We start from the raw sequence: 12486 nt of genomic DNA on the forward strand, positions 1-12486 counted from the left end.
CAGCCGATGTCCCCCAGGCCATAATGGATTGACGGAGACTTAATGTGGGCTGTCCACTTCAATGGTGCATATATCTAGGTCTTCAGCTGCCGACTTTTCCCTCTAAGATTGTTCTTTCCATTGTCTCTAGACTTCTGGCAATGTGAAAAAAAAATTCAACTACTGCTGGTTGACAGAGCAGACAGTCGTGTTCTGGTGCTGAGCTATTTCAGGACAGATTCCTTAGTTCAATGTGCTGTCCATGATATTCGGAGCGATCTTCTAGAGCACCACATTTCCAGAGCATCAATCCTGCTACAGTCTGCTGTCTTCATCGTTCACGTCTCTGCTTCATAGGTCGCGATAGGGAAGATAAGAGATCGGATGACGGTGAGCTGTCTTGGCAATGATACTCTCGCTTCCTTCCAAATGCAAGCAGGTTCTGCTGCAGATTTCCTCGCAATCAAAATGCGCCTAAGGATCTCAGGCTCGCAATCACCAGTATCAGTGACAAGAGAACTAAATACGCGAAACGACTGACAACCTCGTAGCCAGCGGTTCTTGTGATGTCTGTGTGAAGTACCGTCTTTTGAAGCAGACATGATACATTCAAATATTTGAAAGAAATTGAGAACAGATAACCAGGAGCTTGACTAAATCTGCGTGAAGGTGTGATTCCAAGAATTTTCTCCAGTCTGCTGATAAGTTTAACTGAAACAACTACCTCAAATAAGGACTCAAACGAAAGAAGACGGAAGCGCTAGGAAGATCTTTAAAAGAGAAATGAATAGTGGCTTGCAGAAAATGTGACTGAAAAAGTCTTTCAGACGTGTGTGAAAACTGAGTTGAGATTGTAAGAACTGAGAAGTGGTAGCATTCTATAATAAATGATTAATTTTGTTTCTACTGTTTATAAACGGAAGGAATTCGAAAAATTCAAAGTAATGTAAAGACAGACAGACATAAACGATCATTTCAACCGAAAGCAAGACAAATTCCAATCCAAATAATTTCTTACTTTGTACTTACACAGATCTGTCTGATTCTAGATTGTATCTGTTGGGTTTTGTGGTAAAGAAATTGTTAATAAAACACCATAAAAGTAACGTGTAAAGCAAATTTCAAACACCACCATGCACTAATTTGTCCAACAAAAAAACTCTTAAAACAATTACTGTAAGAGTCATTACTTGCATGGTCAGTGTGAAATTCAATCAATCATATATAGGCTTACAAAATTATCCATTGTTGTCAAGAGGAAAAAATATCTACTGAGGTATTGTCTCACAAACGGAAATATTCTAATCTTCTTCCTCCGTCACTTCGGTGCATTTGCACCGAAGAGCAGACACACACGTAAAACAATATGATATTATGATATCTATGAGATTCAGGAATATGTGAAATTTCGCTATGCTTTACTACACTCATTATGGATTTTCCGAAATATTGTTGTGGTAGGACGTTAGGTTGGCAATTAAAGTCCAGTCAAAGGTGGCGTATTGTGTCACACTCAGCTGATATACCAAGGATGTAGTAATGATAGTAAAAGAAAACAAATCTATCTGTGTTTAGGGTTAAAGGTTGTGTCGAGAGAGTAGTTCTGAGTGTGTTGACGATGTGTATAATAAGAGTTACTACCGCGCAAACAGATTAAAACATATGAAAATGGTTGAACCAATTTTCGACTACCAGTTTCGTTTGATATTAATCGGCGACAGTACAGTTGGTAAAAGTTCATTGTTGAAGTATTTCACGGACGGAAAATTCGCTGAGGTAAGTAAACTTTTCATTACATTTTAAGAAGTGTTGTGGAACGTTTCGAATGTTTTGATCGTATGGTGAACGCGCGTGGGAGTAGCTAGATTGTTTGGCGTAAGATCGGAAGAGGCAGGATACAGCTCTTTTCTAAACCTCCATGTACTGTAATTGTTTGTTGATCTGAAGCGTAAAAGATTTTACATCACCAAATTGTGTGTGTACTTTATCCATAGAAATGACATTGTTGCGTCTTTATTATGCTGTTGAAATATGGTTCAGCCGGCCGAGGTGGCCGAGTGGTTCTAGGCGCTATAGTCTGGAAGCGCGCGACCGCTACGGTCGCAGGTTCGAATCCTGCCTCGGGCATGGATGTGTGTGATGTCCTTAGGTTAGTTAGGTTTAAGTAGTTCTAAGCTCTAGGGGACTGATGACCTCAGAAGTTAAGTCCCATAGTGCTCAGAGCCATTTGCACCATTTGAAATATGGTTCACTCGGAAAGTAGTTGTCTGAAGTAATTGTTCCATATTCGTCTTTGTCATATCCCCGCTGGATTGTTTAAACCTTTTAATACTTTTCATCGGTGTCAGTGTTTACGTGTGGGAGACGTTTATACGAATATTTAACACGTTTATTTTTTTGGCGGGGTGTGTACTTTCTTTCACTGCCATGTCAGATGCTCTATTCAGATCATACTTATTGAATGCACCGACATTTTTAAATTTTCTGCAAGTAGTTACCTGAAAAGGTGAGTTAAACATAACAAATATTAATTTTTTCTGTATTTTCCTACCTGGTTAACAAAATGAGAACTGTCAATGCCAACAAACTTTTGTCTTTGTACACATTTGGTATAACAGTAAATTTGCAGGAGGATGTTAAAAATGTCTTTTACTTGAGCAGCATGTGTTATACATATATCATGAGCAGTCCACTCCACAAGTTGTCTTTCGATGATTTGAGTTGTGCATTTTATTAAAGCTATGTTACACCTGTGTTTTTAGATTTAATAAATTTGACTTAACTGTAGTCATTTCACTATTTCATGAAGGCTAGTTTCATCAAGTACACATAGCAGACATGAGTCAGTTAACATATTAAATTTTCTCATTGTGAATGGTGTTGCTATTAAGACACAAGACATTTATGTGGCAAAGGTATGGGTAGAAGTCAATATCCAGCTGTCCTAATTTTGTTTTATTGTGGTTTCCTAAAATCACATGTGTTGTATACTGGGATTTTTTGTTTAACAGGTCATAACAGATTGCTTCCAATGATTCTCCAACTATCTGTTAATGACCTTTACTTCAAAACTGTAAAATACAATATTTCTGTTCAGTTTTTGAAATACTTTGAAAATTGTCAATCCTTGCTAATCTAATTCACATTAAACGGTGCTACTTGGAATATGTTATATTTTAGAATCTTACTGTAACAGTGGAGAGAAGTGTGCAATGTCTAGTTTAATGTAATTGGAACACAAAAGAGTGTTCTTAAATGAATTGCTTAAATGGGCTTAATAGCAAATGATTTAAGAGCAATAACAGCAATAGCCAGATGATGCAAACTGTTTAAAATGTGACATCATAAACATTTATTTATTTGCCTTTTCTTTGCATGTAGCTGTCAAAAGGGTAGATTTTGCAAATGCTATAAATAGGTGTTAAATAATTATATTTGAAAATGCTACTTTGAAACTGTTGCAGCTTATATCTTTCATAATTTCTTAGTTTACAGCTGATGTGCCACTGGTTCATATCACAAGCTGCGTCTTAATATTCATTGACTTTATGTAAACATTTTTCCATCAGAACAGATTTGAATTTTGTGTTAAAATAATTCCCCATACATGTTCTTAGTTTGGCAGTTCATTAACAAACATTGATACATAGGTTTTGATCTGTCACTTTTAATTTTGTACTTTGCTAGAGGTAGTCATATTTATCCTGGTGTTGTGATCATTTACATCACTGCACTTCATAATTTATTTGTTGGTCCATAAAAAAATGTAATTAAGTAGTGTGGAGATAATATTTCTCTCTCTCTCTCTCTCTCTCTCTCTCTCTCTCTCTCTCTCTCTCTCTCTCTCTCTCTCCCCCAGTGGGATTCTCTGTGGCCTATCTCATTATCCCATGTGTATTTTCTCAGTATCTGTATCAACAGTACAGTGCAAATAATTCAGTCATGTAGTGATACATTTCATAGCATACTATTTTTAATGTTTTGGTAGGAACTATCTTTGTGAGCTGGCAAAGGAGATGTAAGCACCAGCTGACTTTTGTGTGTATGAAATTAATGTGGTCTATCCACCAGATTTTCATCAGTGTATAAACCCAGACATTTACAGCTTGTTGCCTGGATGTTATGTGCATTATTTGTTAGTGTGGTGACAACTGCCTGCCGCACAGAGTGGGCGAGCGGTTTTAGGAGTCATGTCACCGATCCCGCGGCCTCTACTGCCAGAGGTTCGAGTCCTCCCTCAGTGTGGGTGTGTGTGCAAGGAGCTAAAATATGTTGCTACTATTCCTACTCAACCCTAGAATAAAATTGAGGTGTCAACTGCATAATTCGATAATAGCAATGTTAGTGAATATCACTGGATCAAGGAAACCAGGTAGATACTCTGTTTCTTGATTTCTGAAAAGCATTTGACTCAGTACCACGCCTATTCTTATTGTCAAAAGAATGATCATATGAAGTGAAATCTGTGACTGGATTGAGGACTTTTTGGTAGGGAGGACACGCCATCAACCTTGGATGGAGAGTTATCGTCACATGTGGAAGTAACATTAGGTGTGCCCCAGGAAGTCTGATGGGACCCTTGCTGTTCATGTTGTATACTAACGACCTTCCAAACAATATTAACAGTAAAATCGGGGTTTTTTTGCAGTTGATGCAGGTATCTATAATGAAATACTGAGTGAAGCTGCATAAATATTCTGTCATATCTTGATAAGATTTCAGAGTGGTGCAAAGATTGGCAATGTGTTGTAAATGTTCAGAAACATAAAATTTTGCTCTTCACAAAATGAAAAAACATAATATTCTACGAATATAATATCAGTGAGTCACTGTTAGAACCAGAAAACTCATACAAAATACCTAGGTTTAATACTTTGTAGAGATATTGAAATGGAATGACCACATAGGTTTAGTCTTGGGTAAAGCAGGTGGTAGATTTCAGTTTATTGATACAATGCTGGAGAAGTGCAATCAATTGACAAAAGACTGCTTAAAAATCAGTCGTGCAACCGGTTCTAGAATATTGCTTGAGTGTGTGGGACACATACCAAATAGAATTAACAGATGGTATTGAACACACACAGAGGGGGACAGTGCAAATGATCACAGGTTTGTTTAATCCCCAGAAAGTCTGTTAACAAAGTTTCAGGAACATGATCACTCTAGGGATATGCTAAAACCCTGTACGTATCGCCCACATAAGGCTCATGAGGATAAGATTAGAATAATTACTGCACGCACGGAGCCATTCAATCAATCATTCTTCCCGCACTCTATACGTGAATGAAACAACAAGAAATCCTAATAACTGGTACAGTGCCATGCGTATCACGGTCGTTTGCGCGGTATAGATGAATATGTATTGACACAAAAAGATTTTCAGACCTTTATTAGTTACAAACTAAATGTTGAAAGTTTAAAATTGTTCTAAAGGGATAAGAGATGGGGCCATAAATCCTTATAGTGTATGGTATACTGTAGCAATTCATAGCAATGCAGGGCTAAAATGGAAAAAAATAATTACATGCTACGTGTCAGTTTGTGTTGGTATTCTAGTGCTTGCAGCTTTATGACATCCAGCTGGGTGGCATCACACAGATTGTGTGGTATTTTCTCAAGCTAACTTGTTCCCATCCTAATGCAGTCCTCATGACAGGATATCTTTGTATAATCATTGCACTTTTTATCTGCTCATTACACAGAACTCTGAGCGGCAAGAAGTCAACTTGGTGAAATATCACGCGGTCTTGACACCACCACCCTGCTAAGTATATGAGAGCAGTCAAATATAATTTACCTGCAATGGCTGTGAAGAGCTTAAGCCAGTTGCAGGTCTTACGACCCACAAATGTGCTCATCGATTTACAGAGAACAGTGTGTTATTTTACCTTTGGATAGTAGTTGGTTTGCTACAAAACCTTCCTGCCTAATACTGTCAGTAAATATTAAATAAAATCGTATTTTCAGTGCTTTTAACATGAGGAATGTTTTATTAATGAACTGAACTGGTTTGTATAAGAAATCTAGCAGTTAGAATTAATGGAATGGTTAGATGCAGTTGTCCTGTGCAGATGGTAGTAGCTAAGACTTTGATTTTAGTGTTAAGTGGTTTCTACTGTGTAGGTGGATTTCTGTGATTGTGAATGGATGGGAGTGTCTTGTACTCCATGGAACACTGCCACTGTAATGTACACTTTAAAGCACAAAAATCTGTGGCAGAAAATTACACAGTCGCTCCAATACAGCAATGGTGCAAATTAAATGCAATATGCCATTTTTAAAACACTTGAGAGCAATCATTACTTAAAATGTTATTAAAAAAGTGGCCTATTTGTTTTATAGACCTATTCCAAGGAGCCACACAAGCTTTCCTGCAAATACAATAAGCTGTTAGTAGCCATAGGTACCCTTTCAGACCATTAATATGGACCCTAACAACCTTGCCAAGAATGTCAATGTTAAGTTTCAAAAGTATCTCCTTTCTCTTCCATTCCATATATATGGGGGGGAAAATCCCTGTGTCACAATGATCTGCTGTTCACTTTCAACATTAGTTGCAACAGTTTTGGGACCACAGCCTAGCAGCTGTTACACACACTGTTAAAATTAACAGCATGCCATTGAAATACAGGGAATTTTTTTCCCATGTAGTATGCGTCTCTTGTAGAAAAGAAGATAACGTTGGAACTCAACATGACATTCTACAGTCTAAAATAAAAAAATAAATTAAAAAAAGTCTCAACTACTGTTGAAAATTAATAGCAGTGAGGGTCACTTGTTGTGGCAAGTATAACAAAACTATTGCCAACACTTGTTGTTAATCTACTTGTATGGGTTGACTCTGACTTCTACAAAAAGAAGAAGAAAAAGAGTAATACAGAAATTAAGTCCATTGCAGTCTAGCAGAAAGGGGGCGGGGATTATTAAAAGCTGTTTATTCAGTCTACGCAGCACTGCCACCACCACCAGTAAGGCTTTTTTGTGATTATATTACTGAATTCTAATTAGGGCAGGCTACACCCTACAATCCACCAGTTAGAGGGCCACTCAAAACGCTTGCACAAATGCTTAAGTCATTAGGCTTTCTGTTCCAGAGATAATAAATCTACTACTTATCTTTTTTATCATTTAGGGAGTCTTCCTGAATTTAATCTTAACAGTGTAATTAGTGATAGGCCTAAAAGTCATAGCATTCAAAACACTATCTTCTGCACCATGCAAATTGAATAAAAACACTTTGGCTCATTCAATTTTTTTAATAGTCACCAGAAAATGAATCTTAATTATATTCATGAAATCAAGTCTATGTGTAATTAATTTATTAAGTAATTAATGCTTGGAGACTACTTTAATTATCATACAGGACAATAAGCATTATGGTTATCTAGACTTGTGTATTGTACTATTTTTTACCTATATTATTTATTATTGCACAAAGTAAAGTTAGTCTTTAGTTTTATCAGAGACTTCTAAATATCCAGTAAATGATGTGAAGATACACTAGGAATGACATGTTTCAGACTCTGTGTTAAACTGTAGGTGCCCTTTCTCAATAGGAATACTGGGGTAAGTTAAGGGCTCACACATTGCCAAAGTGGCATCCAATTGCAAGAATTGCAAACAGGTTGTTGAAAATCACTCTTGAGGGTCTCCCAGCCATTCATGCCATACAAATGTACTTCTAAGTACCGACGTGAAAAATAATTTAAAAAAAAAAAAAAAACAAAAAAAAAACATAACAGCAGCGACTTGAACCCACGATGTCCTGGTTTGTAAGTAATTGCTCTGATGACTGCAACCAGTCCCTCATTCAAAGTAGTAAAGTGGTCCAGTGTGGTGACTGTTGACCTTAGTTGTTTCAAAAATTAAGTCCTATAAGGCCTAGATGGCTTAAACCATGTAGGGAGACATGCAGAGATTAAACTGTTGAACTTCCTTGTAGGATCAGCTCACCCATAGGGGAATGCCATTTTTGAGTAATTTATCATCTTAAACATTCTGTATGTGTGATGCAGTATTCTGCTGCACTGACATATGGCCAGACATGGCAATTTACTTCTGTCATTACACTTTCTGTTTCGTAATAGCTAATGGCAGTACACAATTCTAGGTCAGATACCTGAACCACCATGCTTTGAGTCCACCTGCTTTATTCATGAGCTGTGTCAAGAGGCTGTCAGTGTCTGTAAAACTGCTCTTGTGGAGGAAGAGAATTTGATGGCATCACTGAGCACACTGTAGAATGATGGATAAAACCATATCACAATACTGGAAAAAATCCAGCAGATATGTAGAAACTAGAAGTTGATGTGAACACCACCAGTTCATTATTCTGAAACTGTGTGCACATAACAGCAAATTGTTTTTAAACACAGTCTGGTTGAAATATACTACTGCTCTTCCAAGATCAGTTGATACAGTTTGGCACTGGCTTTGGCAGGTTGGTCTGCAAAACAAATGTTCAGCCAATTAGGGGAAATTCAGGTGATAATCATTGACATGACCAACAAAGTGTTTGTTTCGGAAAATATCTTTTGTAATATTTTCCAATCAATCTGACTTCTGCAGGGAGTAACAGTCCCATAAGAGTGTATAATTTCCGTGGTGTATATCAATGCCAAATATATCAGAGTTTGGAGCTGAATTTTTTCCCATCGATTTGGGATGCTGCCCAGAATGCTCATATTATAGGTAATGTTGTTCCATCATTGAAACAATTGTCCTGAGTCAGTAATCTATTTCCAACAGGATTAGTCTGCAATACACACATATGAATGTTAATAAGCCATAATTCCCTCAGATTCAGTTACACACATTCTTTACCTTTATGAATGTTACTGTATATAATGTGATAGGCTATTGTGTAACTTACTAGGCAATTCAAATTTCAGCTGCTACCATTACTTTGTGCTGTGAAGTGTACCTGTTTTCTTCCATTTACCATTATTTTCAGCTAGCCTGGAGATAGTGATTTTTCGATTGTTTGAAACATTACTTAATGCACTTAAAGAAATTAACTTGTTTGTATTGACATTTCAGCTTTCAGATCCGACTGTGGGTGTTGACTTTTTTGCTCGTCTCATAGAAGTGAAAGATGGCACCAGAATAAAACTTCAACTCTGGGACACAGCTGGACAGGAGAGATTCAGGTATGATTTGAAATGCCCCTCCCCTAAAATAACCAGTATTATTACAATTAACTTGGATTTTTGTGTGTGGGGAAAATGTTAGGTGTTGATGTGTTCAAATGATCTTTGAGTTGAGGACAACTTTTTTTTCCATTAATTCCATGAAAGTGCAAATTTACAATAATTGTAAGCAGACTCTTAAGCTGCAGCACACAGCATACAGACAGATAACCATATCATCAGCTGCACCTAATATACCCAGTGGGTGACAAGTTAAGATATTACGCAAGATGTATGTGGGAGATACCATTTCTTGACTGGTCTTTCATTGTGCATACTGAGAATTTGAAGTGTAAGCTTTTTAATGATCCAAAGGCTACTTTCTTACAGGGGAACCTCCCCATCACAACCCCCCCCTCCCCCCCACGCCCCTCAGATTTAGTTATAAGTTGGCACAGTGGATAGGCCTTGAAAAACTGAACGCAGATCAATCGAGAAAACAGGAAGAAGTTGTGTGGAACTATGAAAAAAATTAGTAAAATATACAAACTGAGTAGTCCATTCGAAGATAGGCAACATCAAGGAGACTGGGAGTCAAGGAGCACCGTGGTCCGTTGTTAGCGAGAGCAGCTACGGAACGAGAGGTCCTAGGTTCAAGTCTTCCCTCGAGTGAAAAGTTGAATTTTTTATTGTCAGTTTATGTGACAAACTCTTATGTTTTCATCACTTTTTTTGGGAGTGATTATCACATCCACAAGAAAACCTAAATCGGGCAACGTAGAAGAATCTTTTTACCCATTCGCTAAGTGTACAAGTTAGGTGGGCCGACAACATATTCCTGTCATGTGACGCACATGCTGTCACCAGTGTCGTATAGAATATATCAGACGTGTTTTCCTGTGGAGGAATCGGTTGACCTATGACCTTGCGATCAAATGTTTTCGGTTCCCATTGGAGAGGCACGTTCTTTCGTCTACTAATCGCACGGTTTTGCGGTGCGGTCGCAAAACACAGACACTAAACTTATTACAGTGAACAGAGACGTCAATGAACGAACGGACAGATCATAACTTTGCGAAAATAAAACGTTCAGTCGGGGGCAGACTTGAACCAAGGACCTCTCGCTCCGCAGCTACTCACGCTAACCACGGGACCACGACGCTGCTGTGCTCAGATTTTCCTGAATGTTGCCTATGTTGCGCATGGACTACTCAGTTTGTATATTTTATTAATTTTTTTCTTAGTTCCATACAACTTCTTCCTGTTTTCTCGATTGATCTGTGTTCAGTTTTTCAAGGCCTATCCACTGTGCCAACTTATAACTAAATCTGAAGGGGATGCGATGGGGAGGTTCCCTTGTTAGCATCTTTCATTGGAGAGTGAGCATTTCTGTGATATCATCTTGTTGATGAAACAGACCATGCAGCTCTTCTTTGAATCATCATCTATTGTTAAGCCAACTTGCTAAGGTTTCCAGGTTGATGCCTGATAACTCCAGGCAAGAATGACTTTGTGGGTGAATTACATTTCATTATTTTGCTGCTGAAAATTTGTCTACTTTTTCCACAACTAGGTTTATGGGCCATACCATATTAAATTACTGCGACTGAATGCTAATTATTTGTTAGTTATATTTCAGTCCAGTGGTTGTAAAGGGAATGTTGTTACACATCATCATCAAATCATTCTACTTGTTTACTTACATGACATTGTATTTGATTATGTCAAGGGTTAACTGCCAGTCTTTGCACTTGGCTTTGTCATGAGTCTGTGGCCATGAATGCAGAACAAAACAGATGACCAAATACAAATATTCAGTTGTCTGATTCTCATCCAAACTCTTTCTGAAATTGTAAAAATCATAATACAGAAATTTCTCCATTTCAGCTCCATTTCTGGTAGTGACTGAATATGTTAAGCATGACAGTAGAAGGCCTTACACTTGTTTCTCTCAAGTAATTTATCCACAGATGTGCTGTGTAGACTTCCATACTACAGTCTTACAATTTTCAGATTACCATATCAGTTAGTCAGTGGCTGTGCATATGAATAAATACCCTAGAAACAGATTCCAGAGGCAGAGATGAAACATGTGATGTGATATCACCGACTTTAGCATCAGCTGTGTTCTGTACCAGTGGTATCATGCCATTGTACTGAATTGTAAAGGCACCATTAACACTGCCACTTCAATTTAGAATATTCAGACAAATTTTTGTGACAATTTATTGTTGTCAAAAATAGCTTACAGCATGGTGGCTTAAGCACAATCACCTGCCCCTTGTGGCAAATATGTGGTTCCTAAGCCAAAAACTGATAATTACCAGTGTTCAGATACACAGCACTCACTCTGTCAACAGGCTGTCTGACCATAACCCCCCTCCTTTTACTGGAAGCTTGACACTGAGGCCACAAGTCATGGGATACTTCCTAATATGGTGATGGACCTCCTTTTGCTCAGCGTAGTGCTGCACTTCGATGTGGCATGGACTCAACTAGCCGTTCAAAGTCCCCTGTAGAAATATTGAGCCATGTTGCCTCTATATCTGCCCATAATTGTGAAAGTGTTAGCAGTGCAGGATTTTGTGCATGAACTGATCTCTCGATTATGTCCCATAAATGTTTTATGTGATTTGTGTTGTTCTGGGTGGCCAAACCATTTGCTTGAATTGTCCAGAATGTTTTTCAAACCATACTCGAACAGTTGCGGCCCGATTACATGGCACATTGTCAGCCATAAAAATTCCCTCATTATTTGCAAACAAGACATTCATGAATGACTGCAAGTAGTCAAACATACAGAGGATGCCATTAATTCCATGTATACAGAGCCCACACCATTATGGAGTCACCACTAGCTTGCACAGTGTCTTGTTCACAACTCAGGTCCATGGCTTCATGGGGTCTGCACCACACTTGAACGCTGCCATCAGCTCTTACCAACTGAAATCAGGACTCGTCTGACCAGGCCATGGGTTTCCAGTTGCGTAGGGACCAACTGATACAGTCGTGGGCCCAGGAGGGACACTCCAGGCGATGTCGTGCTGTTAGTAAAGGCATTCGGGTCACTTATCTGCTGCCATAGCCCAAATTTCACCACACTGTCCTAATGGATACGTTCATCATACATCCCACATTGATTTCTGTGGTTATTTCATTCAGTGTTGCTTGTCTGTTAGCATTTAGAACTGTTCATAAACACCATTGCTCTGTCATTAAGTTAAAGCTGTCAGCTATTGCTTTGCCTGTGGTAAGAAGTAATGCCTGAAATGTGTTCTTCTCAGCCCACTCTTGACCCTGTGGATTATGGAATTTTGAATTCTCAACAATTTCGGAAATGGAATGTCCCATATGTCTAGTCCCAACCACCATTTCACAG

The 12486-nt window shown here is 38.3% G+C and overlaps 1 protein-coding gene across 1 annotated transcript in view; it reads left to right on the plus strand.

The window, feature by feature from the left end:
* Positions 1–1402: 1402 nt before the first annotated feature.
* Positions 1403–12486, plus strand: part of LOC126471579 (ras-related protein Rab-39B) — a 33379-nt gene continuing 22295 nt past the window's right edge. Inside the window, exons 1-2 of the mRNA XM_050099809.1 lie at positions 1403–1755; positions 9019–9128. Coding sequence (XP_049955766.1) covers positions 1642–1755; positions 9019–9128 — 224 coding nt within the window. The 5' untranslated portion in view covers positions 1403–1641. The remainder of the gene's footprint in view (positions 1756–9018; positions 9129–12486) is intronic.

Source organism: Schistocerca serialis, chromosome 3 (assembly GCF_023864345.2).
Source record: "Schistocerca serialis cubense isolate TAMUIC-IGC-003099 chromosome 3, iqSchSeri2.2, whole genome shotgun sequence".
Taxonomy (NCBI): Eukaryota; Metazoa; Arthropoda; class Insecta; order Orthoptera; family Acrididae; genus Schistocerca; species Schistocerca serialis.